General features: G+C 38.7%; 1 protein-coding gene across 4 annotated transcripts in view; it reads right to left on the bottom strand.

Moving 5' to 3' along the window:
- lrp1aa (low density lipoprotein receptor-related protein 1Aa) overlaps positions 1–25,027 on the bottom strand; it is a 178,581-nt gene that overhangs the window by 34,072 nt on the left and 119,482 nt on the right. For 2 of the 4 annotated variants that reach the window (XM_084394815.1, XM_084394817.1), the window contains exons 49-66: positions 24,963–25,027; positions 22,068–22,190; positions 20,127–20,243; positions 19,125–19,253; positions 18,917–19,039; positions 17,348–17,488; positions 15,258–15,448; positions 14,579–14,762; positions 12,248–12,333; positions 12,040–12,159; positions 11,759–11,946; positions 10,979–11,184; positions 10,004–10,192; positions 8,379–8,527; positions 8,189–8,282; positions 7,983–8,099; positions 6,942–7,061; positions 6,158–6,280 (exon numbers count right to left, since the gene is read on the bottom strand). The exon at positions 24,963–25,027 is cut by the window's right edge and continues 85 nt beyond it. In XM_084394815.1, coding sequence (XP_084250941.1) covers positions 6,158–6,280; positions 6,942–7,061; positions 7,983–8,099; positions 8,189–8,282; positions 8,379–8,527; positions 10,004–10,192; positions 10,979–11,184; positions 11,759–11,946; positions 12,040–12,159; positions 12,248–12,333; positions 14,579–14,762; positions 15,258–15,448; positions 17,348–17,488; positions 18,917–19,039; positions 19,125–19,253; positions 20,127–20,243; positions 22,068–22,190; positions 24,963–25,027 — 2,465 coding nt within the window. The remainder of the gene's footprint in view (positions 1–6,157; positions 6,281–6,941; positions 7,062–7,982; positions 8,100–8,188; positions 8,283–8,378; positions 8,528–10,003; positions 10,193–10,978; positions 11,185–11,758; positions 11,947–12,039; positions 12,160–12,247; positions 12,334–14,578; positions 14,763–15,257; positions 15,449–17,347; positions 17,489–18,916; positions 19,040–19,124; positions 19,254–20,126; positions 20,244–22,067; positions 22,191–24,962) is intronic. The other 2 variants (XM_084394816.1, XM_084394818.1) reach the window with 1 other exon arrangement.

Here is a 25,027-nt window from a genome sequence, read left to right as displayed (position 1 = left end):
CTTCTATGATGGACTGATGCACTTTTATGATGGACAGATGCACTTTTATGATGGACAGATGCACTTCTATGATGGACAGATGCACTTTTATGATGGACTGATGCACTTTTATGATGGATAGATGCACTTTTATGATGGACAGATGCACTTTTATGATGGACAGATGCACTTTTATGATGGACTGATGCACTTTTATGATGGATAGATGCACTTTTATGATGGATAGATGCACTTCTATGATGGACAGATGCACTTTTATGATGGACTGATGCACTTTTATGACGGATAGATGCACTTTTATGATGGACAGATGCACTTTTATGATGGATAGATGCACTTCTATGATGGACAGATGCACTTTTATGATGGACTGATGCACTTTTATGATGGATAGATGCACTTCTATGATGGACAGATGCACTTTTATGACAGATAGATGCACTTTTATGATGGACAGATGCACTTTTATGATGGACAGATGCACTTTTATGATGGACTGATGCACTTTTATGATGGATAGATGCACTTCTATGATGGACTGATGCACTTTTATGATGGACAGATGCACTTTTATGATGGACAGATGCACTTTTATGATGGATAGATGCACTTCTATGATGGACAGATGCACTTTTATGATGGACAGATGCACTTCTATGATGGATAGATGCACTTTTATGATGGACAGATGCACTTTTATGATGGACAGATGCACTTTTATGATGGACTGATGCACTTTTATGATGGATAGATGCACTTCTATGATGGACTGATGCACTTTTATGATGGACAGATGCACTTTTATGATGGACAGATGCACTTTTATGATGGATAGATGCACTTCTATGATGGACAGATGCACTTTTATGATGGACAGATGCACTTCTATGATGGACAGATGCACTTTTATGATGGATAGATGCACTTTTATGATGGACAGATGCACTTTTATGATGGATAGATGCACTTCTATGATGGACAGATGCACTTTTATGATGGACAGATGCACTTCTATGATGGACAGATGCACTTTTATGATGGATAGATGCACTTCTACAGATGGTGGACAACCAAAATGCCTATTACCGCCGCGCCAGCTGCCGCGGCGAAATCACCGCGGCGAAAATAAACCAGCCGCATTTCAAAGTCGTTCCCGAAATGACCGCCAGGTGGCGCAAAGGGACATTGTGCAAAACAGCAGCAATTGCCGCATTTTAAAATGTAAGTGGGTTAAATAAAAAACCCTAAGCCTAATAGGCATATTTTTCATACAGGCTATATAAATAGGCCTATTAGGCTACAACAGGATAGAACCAAAGATAGAATAAATTTTAGAACTGAAAAAATAGAATCAAAAGTTAAAAATAGAGGCGATATTAGGAGCAATGACGCGGAATATTTTTACTATTCTATTGAGGAATTAGATAAATGAAGAGCTCTCGTGAGCGATACAATTAGCATAGTAATTTATAGTGATTTCAAAAGCAGTCCTTAAAAAATACATACATGGAGTAGTGTGGCATAATTTTTGAGAGATTACTCGGAACGCGTTTTAGTTAAGATCCTGGTTTCAATGCCCTTAATCTATATAGGCTAGGCTACTGCTTTAAAAAAAAATGTCACAACGCGTTTTGAGATTGTTTTGAATTAAACATTGAAGTTTAAAATGTAGTGTTTTGGCACACCAGGCCGAGTGGCGTTACGCATTGTTCAAAAATCAGGTTTTATTCTGGCATGTTGAATTGGCGTTAGATTTTTTTTTTTAGATTTATTAGATTTAGATTTTAGATTTCGTTAGATTTATTTTTCTCATAACAGCTAAAATAACTAATATAGGCTATGCCTTGTCTTAATATGACCTACTTAATATAGGCAATAGGCATATAATAGCCTATATAATAAATTAGCAAAACTTGGCCACTAAATATTTAATTTTCAATTATTTTAATTATCACAATTAAAGTTTTAATTTTATTAAATTGAACAGGCGCAACAATCAGCATTTAATCAAATATTCTAAAAGATGTATTAATAATAATAATGTTATTTCGTTTTTTCGACATGTGTGCGTGCAACAAGCAAGATGTGTATTTGTAAATCCGGTGATGCGTGCATTGATTTTTATCAATAAACTAGTGTTTTCTGACAGTGTCGACTGCAAAGATGAAGTTGACGATCGCCATATTTGTAGTGAACGCACCTAGAGAGAAATGCACATAAAGACATAATCAGAGAGTAGCCTTTTTCATTTCGTTTTGAATTATTTCGTTTGAAGACATTTCAAGCTTTGTGTATTTGATGTATTTATCATGTCTGTGTGAGGCATACGCTGAGTTTCGTTAAGTTAGGATGAGATGCGCTCCAACTGACGTGCAATGCAAGTGACCGCGCGGGCGCCTCCATGATTAGTGTCTGTTATATTTGCTTCTCTTACTTATTTAAATCCAGGCAATTGGTTGATAAAAAATTGATTAAAATTAAGATACAATTTATAGAAAACGAAATTCACTTAAAAGAAAGGTTTTCTACTAACCAAAACTTAATGAAGTGGTCAAAATCATGTCTGACCCACTCCATATCCATTTCTCGATATAATGCATCCTATCTTACTCGTGCTGTTCACTTTTCATATTCAACATAGATGGAAAAAAATAACATTATAATATTTTAACAAATATGATACTAAATTAGATTAGTTAATGGCTACAACAGTAGGCTATAGTAGGCCTATAGGCTTTTTTTTTTAGAATAGAATTTTGCTGTGCACTTGCATATTAGTGTCAGCTGGGAAGGAAATATAGAGACCAGACCTCTTGGAACTTTAATTGAATACATAGCGTTGGTAAAGCATACTGAAATTAGCAAAGCAAAGTAGCCTAAATGTTAAGACTGTAAGCCCTTTGCTTTTTTACGTAGCCTATAAAGGACTCTTATAGCCGACTTTGTGTTAATTTAATTTGTAGAGGATTTTTTTAACTCAAACATTAACACTGAAATAAATTAAACTAAATTATTGTAAATTTTTTGGCACACCACGACGAGTGGCGCTATGCATTGTTCTAAAGCCAGGTTTTATTCTGGCATGTTGAATTAGTGTTCGACAAACGCGGCGGCGCGTTCATTTGAATGAAGAGCGTTTGAGCGAACACACACTGGAACGTTAGGCCATGTCGCAACGAGTGAATCGTGGCCGAGTGGTTGAACTTACGTCACGATCATTTAGATGACACGGGTTCGAATCCCGAGCTAACTTGGACTACTGATATTTTTAAATTAGCCTATTAATGCATTTTATAGTGTATTGTTGATGCAGAGAGATTTGTCTAGTTCTAAAACATAGTTTTTTGCTTATAGCCTATTTACAAAATAAAATCACCATGCATTTCCATTTTACACTAAGGAACAAATATTATCCAATGACTTTACTTCTGTAGCCTATAATAATTCCAATCGTAATTTCAAAAGCAGTTCTGTTAATATATATATATATATATATATATATATATATATAGCCTATGACGTTTAAACGACAAACAATAAAATCAGAACCAGTATTCTGTTGCGTTCCAGTGGCAGTAATGCATCCACGGCTTTTCAAAATGTCACAAAGCGTTTTGAGATTGTTTTGAATGAAATATTGAAGTTTATAATTAAGTGTTTTGGCACACCACGACGAGTGGCGAACTCTTTGTTTTGTTTTGCAAACTCCGCTAGCCTGTGGGGGGTTTGGAGAAGGCAATAGTTGCTTTATCGTGGGGGTGCAGGACAGAGGTGTTAATGTTCCGTCTTTCATATGGAGAGTGTCGGAGCCAGCCTGATGAGCAGGCAAAGGCAACATTCTTTTAAGGATTAATCTCAAAATCTCCAAAAGTCCATAGCCTATGTACAGTAGGCCCTATATCTTATTAAATTATATATTGTAGTTTTATTGATTGTATTTAAAGGTTTTCCACACACAATTTCAATTTAGCATACAGAGCTCTTTAATTCGCGACCCACCTCTTTTTTTTGTAAGGTGAATTCAGCAAGGCATGCTTTATCTATGAAGGAACAAAAGCTATTTGTTACAGTTTTTTCTTTCGTGATTTGTGTGGATGACACACAGCGACATATACAGTATTATCAGCTGTATTATTAATGCTTAATTTCGAGAAAGACCCGCCGCGCGCAGTGAGGGAGACCAAACTTAGTAAAAAAATATCCAGCGCGAGAGAGGCAAAGAAAAACGCCTGTTCTTAATTTATGTTGCTTTGAACCTAATTTTTTAATTTAGCTGGAATTTCTTTGACAATAGACATTTAAAATGTTGCAAGAATAAGATTGTGTTTCTTATTTTGCATCACAAAGGGAATAAACTCTATCGATGCAACCCTGTTTAAATAAATAAACTGTCCCGACACTTTATTCATACCTTGAAATGTGCGATGGGTTTTCAAACTTAATTAATTTTCTTTTTCTTTTACATTTTCATTGTTTATTTTTTAATTGAAAGTAATACTGTATTGAAAGTATTTTTCTGATTTGTTCGATCTGTTTTGAAAAACAGAATTGAATTCTCGTGAATGATTCACACACACAAAAAATAATAATTTAGCAGATTAAAGACGAGCTTCATCATCTTCATTTTCTGGTGCAATCGGCTGACTGTCTTCCTTCATCAGATTCATCAGTGTCGTCTTTGCAGCGGCACAACTGGAATGTTGCAAATGTATGTTGTAATGTACAATTGATAATTAAACAAGATGATTGGCTTTAATAAACAGATGCATATTTAAGCATCAAGAACGGAAAAACATAAACACTGCCAGCTACACTGAGATTCGATCTCAGATCGTTTGAAGCTCCGAGAGGCTATTGTTAATGCACTGATCACAGAGCTATCGTCTGAATAGCCTAGGTCTACTACTGTTTGTTCGGTATTTGAACCGATTTGAATTCGGATTTGTTTTGTTTTATTTTGTTTTAAATGTATTTTTACATATTTTGCTTTCGTTAATGTTAACCAATTCTGTTGTAGCATAATAGGCCTATATTTTTTTCCCTAAAAGTTTGTTTTATTCTCTGCTTTGTTTGTTTATATTTTTACATATTCAATCAGTCTCATTTTTGTTCAAATAATGAAAAAAGTTTTTTTTTTTTTTTTTTTTTAAATAAACAGATAGGAAACGTACCTTTTAAAATGCCGCAGTTGCTGCTGTTTTGCCCTGTCACTTGCGCCACCTGGTATAGCCTAGTCATTTCGCGAACGACTTTGAAATTCGACTGGTTTATTTTTGCTGCGGCAGTAATAGGCATTGTGGTTGATTATTTATTAAATAATTCAATTGATAATCATAACAACATGTAAGCCTGAATATAACAAAGAATGCTTAAACCGACTAACATCGGTTAGTAGGCTAACTTCAAGTCCTGAAAATGTTTTAATTTTATGTAAGTAAATGACAAGTAACCTATTGACATAGCCTTTCTAAATTATAGAAAAACTGGGCACACAATTTTAACGTGTCTACTTTGTTTAAATTTAATGAATTTGAATTCGTTTAACCACAATATTTATCTTGAATTTATCTGTGACCTCAGCTCAGATTACTGCCGCGGCAGATTACGTCATAAAGAGAATAAACGGACACTTTTCAAAGTCTGTGATTACAGCGCCACTCAGCGGTAAAAGGCAGCAAATACACATCCCAATTTTGCCGCCGCGGGAACGGCGGCGGTAAAAGTCTCATTCTGGTTGTCCACCATCTGTATGATGGACAGATGCACTTTTATGATGGACAGATGCACTTTTATGATGGACAGATGCACTTCTATGATGGACAGATGCACTTTTATGATGGATAGATGCACTTTTATGATGGACAGATGCACTTTTATGATGGACAGATGCACTTTTATGGACTTCAAAACAGAAACGGCCATTCACTGCCATTATAAAGCTTGGAAGAGCCAGGACATTTTCTTATATAACTCCGATTGTATTCGTCTGAAAGAAGAATGTCATATACCATATACACCTAGGATGACTTGAGGGTGAATAAATCATGGGCTTTATTTCATTTTTGGGTGAGCTATCCCTTTAACTGGTAGAAGTGACCGACTGATGATAATACCATTTTGGGATAATAGATATTGTATATAATGAGTGTCCACTTACTGCAGTTGGCGGGTTCGTCGGATCCATCGACGCAGTCGTTATCCCGGTCACACACCCACACACGCGGGATACAGCGCTTGGTTATGGCACACTGAAACTGGTTCGGTGCGCACGTCACCTCCGCTACATACAAATAAACGTGTTATACTTCAATCACATTCTCAAAAATATTACTCACACTTGTGTGTGTTAAAGCCATGACTGAACATACTAAACTGCACTAAACAATGTTCATGCACTACATTCATGTGGCATACAAATACATACTAGAGATTTCTTTATATGTTTGAAAGAAGTCTCTCATGCTAACCCTAACCCCATTTGATCAAAAATACAGTAAAAACTGTGAAATATTATTACAAGTTAAAATAGCTGCTTTTTATGTGAATATACGGTCAAATGTCATTTATTCCTGTGATCAAAGCTGAATTTTCATCAAGGAGTGCATTAAGGAGTGAAGTATATTTAGTTTCTTTTGTTGTTCATGCATTACGTAAAAATAATAATAATCTAAAATCTTACTAACGCTAAAGTTTCAACGGTAGTTTCTGATCTCAAATCAATATGTTGTGAAAACATCTGAATATTATTCTTGTAAAATTTGACAAGGAACACTCATCATAGATCTTCCAGATGAACTGTGATGTGTGTGTGTGTGTGTGTGGCTATACAATGAATCACATTATAATCAAAATCACGACATGGCCTTGTGCGATTATTAAAGGCTTTACATGCCTCGTTCTTTTAGCAGCGCTATTTTTACAATCTTCCTAAAGAAACTCACGGCAGTCTTTCTCATCCTCTCCTTCCCCGCAGTTGTCCTGGCCGTTACAGCGGAATATTCCTGGGATACAGCGACTGGGATTCGTGCATTTAAACTGACTGGGTAAACACACGTGGATATCTGCAAAACACACACACACATAAACAGACTTATAAGTTACACAACAGGGCAGTGCGTTACAGTAATCTTACCACAGATAATATGGTGTTCTCAGGCAAAAAGTCAAGCTTTTATGTGACAGCAACAAAAGCAACATGATAACACACTCTTGTTGTTTGGAATAAATACTTCCACTAATCCAATAATCTGAATAATCATATCTTCTGTCAAGGTGACTCACTAGCACAACTATCGGTATTAATATTGTTTGTCACAAATGTTTATATACATTACTTACATATATACTTTGATTATAGTCTCATCCGATTAGAATTTTCAAACCGTAACTCAGTTGCAGAGACAGATACCCTAATACATATTATTACTAATAAATAATATTTGAGTAAGTACTTGTTTTTATACCAAAATATACACTATCAGAACTTAAAACTTCAATATATGCAAACAATTGTGATCAAGTGAAAATTACAAAATATAGAATATAGCATTTAAAAATGAAGACAACGTGTTTGTAAATATGTGGTGACAAATAGTAAAGGCTATAATATAAAAACGTCACATGGGGCAAAATGTTTGAACCTTTTAAGAACATGAATATGGAAAATATGGAAGAATATGGAAAACAAGATCTTATATCTTATATCATATTATATTCCATATAATATGGAAAAATGCAAGATTTCCATCATTATGTAAACATTCATTTGTCTTATTTCAAATTTTTCCTGAACGAATCATTGAATCAGTGAGTTGTTGACTCGAGAACAGCGGCGAGTGGAAACGTCCGATTGTTTATCGTGTTTTGTGCACTGATTCGTCGGGTTCATTTGAGATTTGCTTTTGAATGTAAATGTGACAATTTGCCCCCCAAAAAATAAACCTGAAAAAGTGCAGATACTTGAAACCTGTCCATAAACGTACCGCAGTTGGCCTCATCAGAGTTATCCTGGCAGTCGTTGTCTCCGTCACAGATGTACGCTGGGTTTGTACAGATACCAGTGCCACACTGGAACTGACCGGGTCTGCATTTAAAGTCAGCTGTTGGAAGAAACATGTACAAATGTGCTCTTATTACACATGGGTTTGGCTGTGAAAACGTCTCTCCTACAATCCACACAATCACTCACGGCAGTCGCCAGGCTCGTCGGATCGGTCTCCGCAGTCGTCCTCAGTGTCACACTTCCACCAGAACGGGATACACTTGTCATTCTTGCACACAAACTGAGGAGAGATGTCACAGGTACATATTTCAAATGAGAAACGCTGTGTTGTTCTGTCTCGGACTGGGTTTAACTAGTCTCATGATCATGCCCTCACCTGGCTGGCGGTGCAGTTCGACATGCACTGTTTCCCATCAGCGGCCAGGTAGAAGTTATTTGGACAGGCACATTTATAGCCACCACCCGGAGACAGCAGACACAAGTTACTGCAGCCGCCATTGTCTGTCTGACATGGGTGATTCGTGACTAACGGGAGAGAAGAGAACACAGCATTACAGGCAGGGCCGTCGCTAGCGGGACAAAAGGTGGTGACGATTCAAAGGGGGACCCCGTGATTTCAACCAATGGGCACCAGCCCCCCTCCCCCTGCAACAACCTGCCCCGGGCACCGGATACATCAGCGACGGCCCTGATTATAGGCGTATTTTAAGTATTTTAATATTTTTTTTAATGTTAAATTAGTCTAATCTAGTGGTGAGGTTGTGAACTGCACCCAACAGAAGTTACGGTGGCCGACAGGAAGTGATGTCGTCGTCTGAGACAGCAGAGAGTAGCCGGTTAAGCAAAGATAAAGATAAATTTACAAAGATAAATTAAGAAATAAGGTTTATTAATTATTTAGTAAAACGATATGTTATTGTGAATATTATTGTTACTTGTTCATCATTGTGTCAGTGTTTTATTCGCTGACTTTAGCTAGCTTCTTTGCATTAAGAACAACATAGTGACGAAACGTGTTTGTCCATTTAGAGAAACATGTCGATGTAAGGCGACCCGCGGTGTGTGTAGATAGACATGGCTCATTCTAAGGTAATAAAAACATAATGGTTCATTAAGTGAGGGCTTTATACACCACTGAAAACATAGTTATGGATATGATATTACATTTCTGTCAACAGATCCTCCTAAATATTACACAATGCAACTTTAACCCAGTGTATTGTTCACTGAGTACTATCAGTATGCCATTCATGGGTTTATCTCCCCCAAAAGTGTGAACATTGAGCCTCACAGACACCATCTAAACATTGAGAGCGGTCCGCTTAGATCTGTCAATCCCTTCCAGCTCAACCAGTAGTGAGAGTTTGGGGTGTTGGGGTACGAGAATACACCAACCAAATGGCATCTGCAAACAATTAATTCGATTTCTCTTCACTGACTTCATTTTTTGCTGCTGTGACATTTGGATGAGATGAGTGTGAGTAGGAGGTGCTAGGAGCTAGGGACTTTGGGGTGTTACTCGTGTGTTTCGACCGCAGGATCCAGGGTCTAAATGAAGTTCCAGGTAAATATTTCCCCCTCCGAAAGTCCCTGCTTGCGAGGTAGTACTTTTTCAAAGTTCAGGAACTTTCAGGGGTGGGACTTGGGCGCTGAACATGCTGATTGGTTGAGTTCATGCTGCATTTTCATTGGTTGACTGGGTGATTTTAACCACCATCTGTTGCGCTGCGTGCAGTAACAGTTGTTTGCTATTCGAATCAACAATGGAGTTACGACCGATGGACTGACGACGAGGCTCAGGCTTTATTAAGCTTAAATTCAGAGGATGAAATCCAGCGGGAACTGTTAAGTAGCGCAGTCTTACGTCACCGGACTAATTTGCCTAATCTTTACGGTACTTTAGAAACGCAGACAGCAACAGATCTGGGGGAAAAAAAGTTCCTGGGACACATTGTTCCGGGTAATTTGGGTGTAAATGCGTCTCGTCGTGAGTGTCCTGACCTTCTGGCTGTCTGTAGGGGTGGTAGATGTGGATGTCCATGGGTCTGTGGAGTGTGCTGATCAGCATGGTCTTGTTGGTTCCCTGTGTTTTGTGAGCTCTGTTGATTGACTTGGTCTCCCAGTCTGTCCAGTAGATGTACTCCTCAAAAATAGTCATGGCGAATATGTGCGGGATGTCCTGAGTCAAAACTGCAACACAAACATGGGGATTATTAACTACACAAACATAATAAACACGCAGCAACCTTACACAATAAAACAAAACTCTTACCTTTTAATGGTAGTAAAGTTATTTATATATATCAATCAATGTTTTATTACAGACTAGGGGGCCAATTTTTTAAAACACACCCAACATATAAAACAACAACAACAACAACAACAAAAAAATACATCAATACGTTATATAAATACAAAAGTACCAGTGTTTCCACACTTTAGACTGATATCGTGTAGTGTTAAACCTTATATTTGATAGACCCATGGTAATCTCATTTTTAGAAGCATTAAGTCTTGTACATAAGATTCTGTAACACAGCTTTAAATGTGTTAACTCCCACACTTACAAACATCATCTCACTTGCAGTATGCCATCTAGGTCTCCTTAATAAAATGCTCATTGCATCATTGTAAGCTACTTGAAGCCTCTGTGAGCTAGATGTTCTATAATTTGTCCACAAATGGGCAGTATAAAAGTGGTGTACAATATGCTTTAAACAGTGATGTCTTCACTTTGTCTGAATATTAGCCTGCATATACAACATGCGGCGTTCAATGTCCTCATCATCTGTCATATGCTTAGTTATAATATATATATATATATATATATACACACACTTCCAAAATGTATACTTGTAAGTTTCTTATATTATATTATATAGTTTATAGTCACAATCCTGCTGCTGTACTGAATACCAAAAATGGTTGTGATAACCTGCAGGCTGTTTACCAAATGGCTTGTGTTTTTCCCCTCACCAGTGTGTCTATTGGTTCCGTCTAAGCTGGCAAACTCGATGTAGTCCTCTCTGGCATCGGCCCAGTAGATGCGATCATTGATGAAGTCCAGAGTGAGACCGTTGGGCCACGTTATCTTGTCCTGTACGATCACACTTCTGTTGGTGCCGTCCATCCCAATGCGGCCGATATGAGGATTATCACCCCAGTCAGACCAGTACAGGTACCTGACAAAGACAAACATCATTGTTAAGACACATTCAGTTCACCGTCCTTCAAGGAATATTAGCAGAAACAGGACGAGGAGAACAGAATAATGAAAAACAAACAAACAAACAATTAAAGTGTCCCTATTATGCTATTTTAAAGGTTCCTAATGTTGTTTTGGTGTCTCATTAGGTTTACAGTACATGCATCACAGGTCAAAAACACTTTTATTTCCTCATAATCTCCACTGCAGCATCAGCTCTTTTCTCTCAGTGTCTGAAACGCTTCGATCAAGGATTCAGTCTCTCTAAACCCCGCCTCTCTGAGAGCTGCTCTGCTCTGATTGATCAGATAACTCAGTCTGTTGTGATTGGTCGATCGTGTCAGAAACCAAACGCTCATTATCATATCTGAATTTCAGCTCCTGATCTTCCTCAGCTCTTGATACTCAGTGATACGAACAGTAATTAATCTCATCAAAGTGGATAAACTCCATTTATCTGCACTTTGATCTTTGAAACTTAAAAAAAATCAAAGATTAACTTTGAAAGATAATATCCCAAAAAGCATAATAGGGTAATTTTCGCTGTTTACCCATTGCGGACGTCCACAGCCACGGCTCTGGGTTCCCTCAGTCCAGTGTTGACCAGAACAGTCCTGTATGCTCCGTCCAGCTTCGACACCTCGATAGTGTCCCGTCCCTTATCACACCAGTACAGGTTACCACTGACCCAATCAACAGCCAGGCCGTCAGGGTTGCTGAGAGATGTGCGATGGAGAACCTGCCAAAGAATCCGAACGAAAGTCTAGTTTCAACCAACGTTTGGCTGACATCACAGTAAGGCTGAATAAAGATGCAGATACATGCAGATCACCTGAACGTTGCTGCCGTTGATGTGCATGCGGCGTATCATGCTGCCTTGAGTCGTGACATCTGTCCAGTAGATCATCTGCTGCCTGTAGTCGAAGTCTAACGCAACAGCATTGTTCAGACCCTGCAAATGAAGACAATTCATGAGGAAAAACTGCAATGAAATGTTACAGAATAGAGTTAAAAAAACTAGCGCTAGTGTCAAATCATACCTGCTTTATAAGTGTGTAGTTTGAGCCATCCAAGTTGAGCTTTCTCAAGTAATAACGGTTGGCAAAGATGAGGAACGGCTCCTCGTCTATACAGTGAAGTGAAAAAGAAAACATATTAGAGTAAAAAAGAAACTCCCATGACTGCAGGTATGAATAAACGCACCATGCACTTGCAAAGTTTGAGATTTTAGGCTATTTTGCTTCCATAACTTGACTTCTTTCAGTCAAAAGAAGGGGAAAGAAGTGGAAAGAAGACATTCATAATACACATTTAAGTGTTTATTTTTTTAGGCATCTGTAGTTCCCTTTCAAGTGCTGAGTCTGAGATAGCGACGCTATGGGAAAGATAATACCCACTTCGTCCTACTGACAAGAGCCTGTCTTGTGTGAATCATGGCGAGCACAACTAAGACATAAGCACTCGGGACCCCGTGAGGGATCCAAGTCTAGAGCCTCACAAATGTAAGGGATTATCTGTGTCTATGTTCATGGTCCGTTCACACCGTGTTACCAGTTGTTCTGTTCCTGCTTGCCTTGAGTGTTTTATTTAGTGTTAAAGAGGACCTATTATGCAAAATTCACTTTTATACGTTTTTGAACATACTGGGCCCTATCTTGCATCCAGCACAATTGACTTTGTACAGCGACGCATGTATCATTCCTATTTTGCACCGATGCACAGCGGACTTTTCCCTCCACAGACGCACGTCTGTAAATTAGGGAATGAACTTGCGCTCCCGGGGACGGTTCAGCGAAAAGAGGAGGCGTGTTCCGGCGCAAACGTTCCCTGGTGCTATTTTGCAGTTTCAGAAAACAATTCCGCCACAGACCAGGAGAAACCTCGTCTAAAGTCAGTGGCGCGTTATTCAGATGCTATTTTAAGCATGCTTGGCCATAATGTAGCGTGTGCACAACGCACATACACTTTGCTTATCTCATCTACACACAGACGCAGCAGAAAAATATTTACACACGAGGGAAATCATTGTGGTGTCCATGAAGATGTGAAAAAATAGGCATAAATCTAGCTTACACATTTACCCAAATTATCATACGCCTGTTTAACCGAAGCTAATTTGGGTGTTTCTCCATCCTCATACAATGTCACTTCTGTGTGTTTTACGGCCCTGACGAGAACGTCGGTCTCCTCGGCTGTGAACCGCTCCTGGTGTGCGTCTGGCAAATCCGCCGTTATAATAGCAATCCGCCATGGAACAAGCGCGCCTGCTCTTAAAGGGAAAGTGAGATGACGCTCTGATTGGTTTATTTCACGTTACGCCCAAACCACACCTATGAGTAATGAAGCTACTTCAGACCAATTCATTTTAGATTTGTGTCGAGCGCAAGAGTCATTTATCCCGCCGGTATAATAGCAACAGCGCCCAAGATCCACCCACAAAGTTACTTGCGTTTCAGATCGTTAAAATAGGGCCCACTGTATTTATGTGTTCGCAGTGTGTGTACACAACCACCCTATTGTGGTATCCATCCACTCTGTTTGTTATTTTCCCCATAAATCTGAAATAATGTCTCAAAATGAGCCGTTCAGGAATGTGCACACATTGCACAGGCCCCGCCCACGACTGCTGACTGACTCCACCCAATTAGCATAGACTCCGCCCCTCAGTGAGCTGAACACAGTCCGCCATGTTTATCTCCTCACCAGAGTATTTAACAGCAGCATTCAAGTAAGAAATATATTCTTATTAAAGCTATTAAAGTTATTCAGTCAAGGGCAGTGAGTGATTTTCTGTTTTTCTTTTGTTGTTTGATTCATATTAACAGCATATAGCAGTAGGTACTGTATATTACACTGCTTTCACTTTAATACACAGATCTAATATACACATGTGATTTCTTTACTTGCTGTTTACGTTCACAGACATAACTGACTGTGTTTATGTGAACTCTGTGTGTTTTTGACACAACCTTGTGTGTATTAGACAGGTTAAGTGCAATACGACGTGAAAGAGAACTTAGTTTAACACTCATGCAATGTTGTGAGCAAGAGATTATAATCAAAACCAACCAAATGTTTTTGGCAGAGTATCCGAGGCACTTGCTGTAAAGGCTCCGCCCTCTTCTGGAAAGGGAGGCGGTACGCAGCAGCTCATTTGCATTTAAAGATACATGCAACTCAACTCAACTCAAAAATGGGCATTTACAACAAGGTATAATTAACGATCGGTGGGGTATTCTGAGCTGAAACTTCACAGACACTCTGGGGACACATGAGACTTATATTACACCTTCTAAAAAAGTGCATAATAGTCCCCTTTAGATCCTTCTCATCTCATCTTTACTGCAACCGACCATGACAGTGACTCGTACCAGAGGTGGATTTGCAGATGGTGTGGTCGGAGGGGCTGAGCTGGAAGCCGTCCACACACACACATCGGAAGCTGCCGTGTGTGTTGATGCAATGCTGTGTGCAGGGATACGAGGTGGAGCACTCGTCCACATCTACACAGGTCTTCCCATCATCCTTCAGTCTAAAGCCAGTGTGGCATCTGCACTGGAGGCAGAAACACAAAGAAAAGTAAGTATCGGACTGTGCCAGTGTAAAGTAAATAAAAAGTATTTTTAAAAGCAAGACACTACAGACAAAAACATGTTTTTCATGCATTTATATTCTGTAGGTTTTTACATCGGGGTTTGTTCAGGGTTTTTTCACCTGATTTATAACGTTTTATTCTTAAAAACATTTTCTGGCTGTTGACATTATTTTCTGAATTATGCAGTAATAAAAAGAGACCTCGCCTGAAAAATCCCCTTGACCTATGTCATGAAAATGAAACAAGAATTTTGAACCTCGCAAATTAATGCATATTTAATTAGATGATTCCTTATTTGCATATTTAAACATTGCATTTCACAAAATGTAATAAACTTGTGAACAATAACCAGTGGAAGTATGGTGATATTGGTTAATTTTCTTACCCTATTCACCTGTAGTGTTAAAGAAGTTTATTTTCTAGACATGGGAAAGTGCCATAAGCTTGACCTTTACCTTGAATCCGATCTTCAGGTCCTCGCACAGCTGAGAGCATCCACTCATTTTACTGTTCAGACACTCATTAATGAAGCAGTTCAGCTCGTCCGATCCATCGCCGCAGTCATCGTTACGATTGCACAGTAACATCTCACTGATGCATTTACCGTTCCCACACGCATACGCCGTTTCATTACACTTCTTTTCTGCTTGAAGGAAAAAAAAGAAGGAATCATTAAATGCATGTGCAGATTTGGACTGGTCCAGCCCGTGAGAGCCCTGCAGGTTTCTAGTATAACCATAAGGACATGTTTTCCAAAGCCTTTCCAAAAATACTATTTGTGTGACCCTGGACCACAAAACCAGTCACATGGGTCAGTTTGTTGAAACTGAGATTTATGCATCATCTGTAAGCTGAATAAATAAGCGTTCCATTGATGAATGGGTTGTTAGGATATGACGATATTTGGCCGAGATACAACTATTGAAAATCTGGAATCTGTGGGTGCATAAAAATCGAAACATAGAGAAAATCTCCTTTAAAGTTGTCCATTTATGTTGGCGATTGTGCTGCATCCACTCACAAAAATAAATGTTTTATATATTTACGGTAGGAAATTTACTAAATATCTTCATGGAACATGATCTTTACTTAATATCCTAATGATTTTTGGCATAAAAGAAAAATCTATAATTTTGGCCCATACAATGTATTGTTGGCTGTTGCCATAAATATACCCGTGCGACTTGTGACTGGTTTTGTGATCCAGGGTCACATTTTAATAGTGTGCCAGCTAGGGCTGTCACGATGTTAGGTTTTCCACACCACGGTTATTGTGGCCAAAAGAATTCACGATATCGATATATCACGATATCTATAGAATCTAGAGGGGGGGGGGGGGGGGGGGGTAGTTATCAGTCAAATTAATTTTTACTTTGTTTATATAGTTTTTCTTTTTTACCCAACAAACATAAGGATACTGATAAACACAAGGCACATGCATTTTTACTTCTTGCGTACTCAATCTATGGCAAATTTTTGTGAAGGAAGACAAGCATGTGAAGTTTATCTGGTTTCAAACTGAAGCCAAACACTGTCTGAAGGTTTCCTGAAGAACTGAAAAGCTCTTAAACCTGTTGTTGCACTGGTGCCAATAAAGTCATGCAGATGGCAGATTTGAATAAAAAAATCAAGTGCAAATACAAATACAAAAATAAGATGAGTAGCCTAAAGAAAACGTGATTCTTAATATAAATAATCACCCTTTATTAAATATATGAACACAGAAACCCCCTGTTAACAGTTAATATCACGTTTCCATGATGACTAGTAAAATAATAGCCGCGTCGCGTCTGATGACAACTCGAGGTATTGCACACCGGACACGCACTTTCTCAGTTTATGGCCAGCAATATCATTATGTTTAAGGACATTATGGAATTGAGATCATGTCTGTACTATGTTATGATTATACTGTACAATTAAATACAATAGTTGCTGAGTGTGTGATCTGAACACTTTTTTCTGCGCTCTGTGTCGCGGCAGGATTTTGAACAAGGTCCTGAGCCGTTGCTGGGCGACGCGGACAGACGCCGAATAGAACCGCACTGTGCTTCTCGTCCGGTGTGTGTACACTCATACAGAATGTGTTCGAATTTTAAAGACGTGGCGCTGCGCTTCTCGTCCGGTGTGCGACCACCTGTCCACCTCTAAGGTGCTGTTTTCTTTGAAGCCGAAGAACTCTGTTGTTAATACTGGCGAGCTCAGCTTACTTTTTTCGGGTGTGGACAGAGTGTTTCACTCTAGCTGCGCGGGCGCGGACGAGCGCTGCGTCTAGAAAACGCCAATATCGCCAATACCGGTATATTGTATTGCTCTAAATTAACACGATGTCGATATTTCATGCTTTGAATATCACGATTATCGTCAATACCGGTATATTGCGACACCCCTAGTGCCAGCATTGTTCTGTGATTCCCAAATGCTCTCAGCTCGGTTGGTCCTGTTTCACTCTACATGACGCCACAAAGACTGTTGGATAGTTTGTTGGCTCAGTCATTTCGAACAAGGTCACAGATATCCAGCTGGATTAGCATTTAGTTCATACCAGAGCTGTCGCAGTGAGGGTTTTTGGGAGCTTCGTCTGAGTGATCGTGGCAGTCAAACTCTCCGTCACACTCCCATGACTTCCGGATCAGGCAGCGGCCGTTGTCACAGCGGAACTCGTTGGCCTTACACGCGGGATACTCTACGGAGATGAACACAGACTGATGAGATCTCAAATAATACAGAGAAGTCAAACCTATTAAAGCATCACTTCTGTAGTAATGGGTAACAAAACAGTAAAAGAGTTTAGCTGTTTTATTCTTCTTTTTATTTGAACAATATTGTTCTTAAGGTGTGTTCACAAGGCAAAACAACCTTGCAATGTGTTATTTTACTATCAATGATATACTATTATATTTTTTGTTAATATTTTGGGTAACACTTCAGACATTTTATAAGTAACTTTCCAACTAATTGTCAATAGCAGTCATTAGAGTATTAATAGACTTTCTGTTTAACACACATTCAACTGACTAAGTAACTTTACAACTACGTGTCAACTTATTCTACTAGCCCATTAGCCATAACCTAACACTACTAATACTCTAATGAGAGTAAGTTGACATGTAGATGCAAAGTAACCTTTAGTTGGTAGGATGTCTATAGTGGACTATCAATAATGTGTAACCCTATTTTGAATTTGATTTTGATCTGCACCTATAAACAAAAATGAGAAATGTTGCTTTGGCAACAAGCTGAATTATAATACTTTATTTTATTTCAGTTAATGTTTATTTTATTGCAATCAACTAGGGCTGTCAATATTAACGCGTTAACGCACACAATTAATTATTTTCAGTTAAGCGCATTAAAAATATTGAATGCAATTAAAGTAGCATCCATTTTATAGTTACATCACATTAGATAATCATGCTTTTATTCATGCAAATGCTTTTAAACCATTCAAGCACAATGATATACAGAGAGAAGGCAGAGCGTTACTACTGTCTGTAAATCTCCTGTGTGTGTTTCACACACACACTTGTGCGCACAGAGAGCCACTTCAGACAGCGCTTGAACGGACAAAAATACACAAAATTATTGTCGAGTATCCTCACAAGCACAGTTTTAAATGAGTTAAATAAAATCTTAAATGAGCGTAAAGAGTTGTGGGAAAACAGGATGCGTGTCAGATCTGCGTCATGTGCGTCAGGTCTTAAAGTTTTTTACTTTAAAAAAGTTTTTTACTTTAAAAAAGTTTTTTATTTTAATTTCTTCTATGTAAAGCACTTTGAATTGCCTATGTGTATGAAATGTGCTATATAAATAAACTTGCCTTGCCTTGCCTTAAAGTGACAGCAGCCTAATAAACCGGCAACTGTCTGACGTTAAGGATAATTAGCTTGAATTAGCTTTAGCTAAAAACACTATGATACATACATCAGATGACTGTTAAAGCTTATCTATGTTATTTGTATCTGTCCCTATCTAAATAAACTTAATAATAATAATAATCAAAGAACAAAAGAAAGAGAAAATCACTCACTGCTCTTGACTGAATAACTTCTGTAGCTTTAATAAGGATTTCATAAATCCATAATTATCTTGATTGAAATAATCATGAACGTACCGCACTCCTGAGATTCGTCGGATCCGTCGCCGCAGTCGTTGTCGTGGTCACACATGAAATGTTTGGCGATACACTGTCTGTTCTGGCACATGAACTCTCCCGCCTTACACGTGTTATTGAACACTAAACGAAAAAAGAACCAAACTGTTCAGCAGGAGTGATTCGCACAGTGTTCTCACAAAAGCAGGAGGTGTGTTTGACCACTCACCACAGCCGGCCTTCACACTCTCGTCGGCTCCGTCCGGACAGTCTCTGTCGCCATCACACACCCAGCGCTGCGGGACACACTTGTGTGAGTCGGGACACTGGAACGCGTCCGCACTGCACGTTTTATTCTCTGAGTCAAAAACACACATGATTCACAGACACATAAAACAATTTCTAGAATAATTCAATGTCACTTATTATGTTAAAGCGCCCCTGTTATGCTTTTTGGGATATTCCCTTTCATGGAGTGTGTAATAGAGCTGTTTGCGAATGTTAAAGATATGCAAAGTTTCAAAGTGCAGATAAATGGAGTTTTTGGAGTGATTCTGAACTGAAACGAGTCGTCAGTAATTCCAGTCTCACTTCCTGCTGAATCTGCGTAGGTTTGTAACAGATTTGCATAACGCCAGTCTATGTTCTTCATTGGCTGCCGTGAACAACGTCTACTTTGACCCTCAAACACTGTAGTTTATCTGAGACTGGAAGAGTTTGGTTCGTGTTGTTCGTGTGGAGAAGACGCTGTTTTCTGCTGACAGAGCAAATCCACTTTGATGAGATTGATACGGTAAAACCGACGCCATCGTTACTGTTCGTATCACTGAGGATCAGGAGCTGAGGAAGATCCGGAGCTGAAATTCAGATATGCTAATGAGCATTTGGTTTCTGACACGGTCGACCAATCACAACAGACTGGGTCATCTGACCAATCAGAGCAGAGCAGCTCTCAGAGAGGCGGGGTTTAGAGAGACTGAATCCTTGATCGAACCGTTTCAGACACTGAGAGAAAAGAGCTGATGCTGCAGTGGAGATTATGAGGAAATAAAGTGTTTTTGAGCTGTGATGCATGTAAACCTGTTGTAGGAGACTCCAAAACAAAATCAGGAACCTTTAACATAGCATAATAGGGGCACTTTAAAAACAGTTTTATTCTCTGTGATCCATCAGTCAAGCTATTTGTTATACGTTGTCCCATTTCATGCTGTTTTGAAGTATGAGCACTCACTGCATCTGCTGTCCTCATCTGACCCGTCTCCACAGTCGTCCGTTCCGTCACACACCCAGCTGCTGGAAATACAGCGATGATTCCCACACTCAAACTGCGTCGCTGAGCAGAACTTATCTGAGCAGAATAATTCAACGACCCGTTAGTGAATTATTATAGTTAGTGAACATAGACAAAACTTATTTCAAAGATTCTGGAACAAATGACCTCAAATGAACTGGACAGATCTGAAAGTGTGTTTATATGTTCTTAAAGTCACAATTAATTCAAAATTGACAATTCTTGTTTTGTTTTTATTGCAATATTGCAGAATTAATTCTAAATTATTTATTGGTGCATATCATTATTGTTTAAATTCATGTTCCAGGTAATCTTGAATCAGAATAACTTCCCCTCTCTCTTGCAGCATCTCTTCTCTTCTCTGATGACGAGGGCGGGGCAACCTGTCACTCACATGAGATCCACCAATAGCAAACCACAACCATCCAATCAATTCCCCACAGACAAACTCAAGCCCCGCCCACATTTGATCTTGTTCCAGAAGCCGTTTCACTCTGATATACGACACAACAGGGAAGAAAAGACGAGTGCAACTTCTGTTTCATGCGACTTTAACTTTAAGAAATTATATTAATCTGACAAAACCTCATTTGGAAAAATAAAAAAATCTGGTATTACTCTTATTATGAATTCTGCATCTTTATTCTTTTGTTTTGTAATGTGGACTTGTATTAGGTTGACTCTTAGTTTGTATTCATTTCAGTTCCTGCTTCCTTTCATCACTCCCAATTAATTGTTTACACGTCTTGTTAGTTAAGTTCTAAGTTAGTTCTGTTTCCCTGGTTTATGTCTTTTGTGTATTTTGATTATTATTATTATTAATATTACACTTAGGGTCAGCGAAAAGAGGAGGCGTGTTCCGGCGCAAACGTTCCCTGGTGCTATTTTGCAGTTTCAGAAAACAATTCCGCCACAGACCAGGAGAAACCTCGTCTAAAGTCAGTGGCGCGTTATTCAGATGCTATTTTAAGGGCGCATGCTTGACCATAATGTAGCGTGTGCACAACGCACATACACTTTGCTTCTCTCATCTACACAGACGCAGCAGTTCACATTTTTGCAAACCATACAAAATTACAAGGAAAAATATTCCACATGAGGGAAATCATTGTAGTGTCCATGAAGATGTGAAAAAATAGGCATAAATCTAGCTTATAAATTATTATACGCCTGTTTAAGCGAAGCTAATTTGGGTGTGTTTCTCCATCCCCAATGTCACTTCTCTGTGTTTTACGGCCCTGACGAGAACGTCGGTCTCCTCGGCTGTGAACCGCTCCTGGCGTGCGTCTGGCAAATCCGCCGTTATAATAGCAAGTCGCCATGGAACAAGCACGCCTGCTCTTAAAGGGAATGTGAGATGAGGCTCTGATTGGTTTATTTCACGTTACGCCCAAACCACACCTATGAGTAATGAAGCTACTTCAGACCAACACATTTTAGATCTGCGCCGGTATAATAGCAACAGTGGCCGAGATCCGCCCACAAAGTTACTTGCGTTTCACATTTGATACTTGCGTTTCAGATAATTAAAATAGGGCCCTTCATCTGCATTTGGATCCCTCATCTCTGAGCCAACGATACAACTTTCTGTGATTGATCAGTCACACTATTCATTACACTTTGTTTAAAATGTTGCTTTTTCCATGAAACTTACCCACAGTCAAGTGTTGATAAATAAAGAATGCGTAAAGCTAGAATAAAATGTTTTTTTTTTAAAGGGAGAGGCTCTGTTCTTTCTTTTGAAATGTTGTATGTTCATATATTCACACAACAAAATGCTCTGGGGGCCATGAAAGTTTTGTGAACATGATAAAAAATGCTGGCGGGGAAAGAGTAAATGACCCGTGTTTGTTAGTGCGATATAAGCGCAGTGAAACTCACCGCAGTGCAGCTCATCAGCTCCACTGTCACAGTCGTTCTCCTTATCACAGGTCCAGCTCATGGGGATGCAGCGACCGTTGGGACACGCAAACGAGTTTGATGGACACTTTCTCTTTTTTTTATCTGATGAATAAAAAGAAAAAAAAGAGAGGTTTTGACGTCGTTTTGAACAAAATCGGGCCAAAACAAACTTCCTTGGAGTCATAAACAAGAATGCAGAGAGTTGGGTAGAAAATCTTCTTTTCCTGGAGCTTTTTGGATAAGGTTTAGTTTATTCCATGAAAAACATATCAAGCGGAGGCACTCAGGATTAAGAGATCTAAAAAGCCTCAACGCATAAATAATTTAAAAACAGCGTGATGCCTGATGAAGGCTTGTTAGCGCAACGTGTCAGTGGTCTTTTTTCTAACTGTTTTATACATTATTTAAGCCATGAGTAAATAAAGGCTTTTTAGATCTTTTAATCTTGAGTGCCTCGGCTTCATAAGTTTCTCACAAAACAACTTCTTTTGGAGTTTGTTTCAGGAGTCAAAGCAAACTTTACGGAAAAGTTTGCTCGGCTGGTAAAAACCTTTAAACCAGCATTGATCCATTGCATATGTGCAGATTTATGTCTCTGCCAGCGGGTGCCCACCCTACATATCATCGTGCCAAAAAACAGACAGCACAAGCTTTTGTCTCAGGTTAAGTTGCAACTCTAAATATAACAGCAGAATCTCAATCGATTTTTTTTATTTTAAAATGAATTAAATTAAAGGTTGTATCAGTGATTTCAGGCCCAAAAACAACAACAATTGGTTTCACCAACCACTCAAAACCAAAACAAGTAGTGTTCTAACCAATCACCGACAGGGGGAGGGTGTTGTGAGGTTTTGAGCCAGCTTCTTCTTCAGCTCCGACTTCGCGTGCAGCCGTGCACGAGCACAAAACCTCTCAACACCCTCCCCCTGTCGGTGATTGGTTGGAACACTATTTGTTTTGGTTTTGAGTGGTTGGTGAAACCAATTGTTTTTGTGTGCAGATCTCAGAGCCTAGGCTGCCTACAGAGACGCGTTTTTTTGATGGCATGCTTATGGGGCGGGCAGCTAGCGGATCGTTAGGAAAGATTAGATGAATGTGATAAAAAAAAAATTGGGCCTGAAATCACTGATACAACCTTTAAAATGAATGGAGAATATCTCATGTTTCTCCATGGGAGCTTGTCCATCTGTAAGAGTGGCTCTGAGGTGTAAATCTTTGGAATTGTAATTTAATTTATGTTGATAAGGGGCAGATATTATAAGTTTATCTTCTTTCTGCTCCTTTTCATTTCTTCAATCTTCTCTGATTCTCTGGTCAGACGTGAGTAAAAACATGAACACACTGGAGAGCCGCTTTATAGTAGAAACTGAAGTTGTAATTCTAATTTAAAGCGACACTGACCCTGTTTATTTATGTTTAATAAAGGGCTGTGAAACGATTAATCGCGATCGCAAAGTTTGTGTTCACATAATATGTGTGTGTACTGTGCATAATTATTTTGAATATATAAATCCACACACATGCATGTATATATATATATATATATAGAGAGAGAAAAATGTGTTATTTATATATACAATATTTATATTTATATATAATACAAATTATATATATATATATATATATATATATATATATATTAGTGCTGTCAAACGATTAAAATATTTAATCGCGATTAATCGCATTAATGTCATAGTTAACTCGCAATTAATCGCACATTTTTATCTATTCTAAATGTCCCTTGATTTCTTTTTATCCCATTCTTTTTTTTTCTCATTTTAATGCTCTTATCAACATGGAAAAGTGGATCGACTTGCTTTGTGCAAATGTTTTTTTATTGAAAACAACATTGGCATATACTGTAGTGTTCAGTTTCACACTAACATTCTCACTCGGAGCAAATAATCGCATCAGAGAATTCGCATCAGCTGTGTGTGTGCTTGGCCATCGAGTGGTGTTTCAGACTGGACGCGCTGCGATGATCGCTCAGTTCACGACGACAAAACACACAGATCACTTTGGTCTTGTCAATGGAACCATTTGGCAACTTTTTAAAAGTAAACTTTACATTCAGAATCTTGTTGCATCCATTTCGGCGTCTCGCGCTCGCCATCCACTCAAAACGTAACATTAGCCTACTACTCTTTGGCCGGCTCGCAAGCCTAAACAAGTGTGTGCGGCGTGCGGCCTGTTGTTTTGTTTCTGGTCTAGCTAGATCCGGTGTGGTGTTGTAGTTTTTCCAACGTTACTAGTTGTTGCAAAAGCATGTGAAAAAAAACGACAAAGTTTGCTAGGCCAAAAAGAACGTTCATCTCGCACTAAAAAAATTGACGCCGTTAAAATGGGTTTGCGTTAACGCCGTTAATAACGCGTTTAACTGACAGCACTAATATATATATATAAGCCAATTTTTCTTAAATATATACATGCATGTGTGTGGATTTATATATACAAAATAATTATGCACAGTACACACACATATATTATGTGAACACAAACCTTTATTTTGGATGCGATTAATCGCGATTAATCGTTTCACAGCTCTAGTTTAATACCATAAAACTGCTGCTTTAAAGTGCTATAAATAAACATGCCGTGACTGGAGTCTGAATCTCAAACATTTCCACATTGCTGTGATCAGATGCTTTCTGATCTTCTGTTTTCTCACCGCTGCCATTTTTGTTGTGTGTTTATTTTGTTACTGAGAGGAAAGCACACAGCACACACTGTATGTACTCAGATCTTCTCAAATCCCAAAGTCTGCAATCAAACTTCAGAGGTTTGAATAAAAACTCAAACATTTCTTGTCAAGATTTTACTTTCTTTGCTTAAAATGGGCAAAATGAAGAGGAAAGCCCCTTTACAGTGTTTTACCTGGGCAGTTCCTCTCATCTGAATAGTCTCCGCAGTCATTAGCTCCGTCACAGACCCATGATGGA

This window comes from Rutilus rutilus, assembly GCF_951802725.1.
Source record: "Rutilus rutilus genome assembly, chromosome: 22".
Classification (NCBI taxonomy): domain Eukaryota; kingdom Metazoa; phylum Chordata; class Actinopteri; order Cypriniformes; family Leuciscidae; genus Rutilus; species Rutilus rutilus.
The sequence above is the reverse complement of the archived record's forward strand: the minus strand, read 5'-3'. Positions and strand labels throughout refer to the sequence as shown.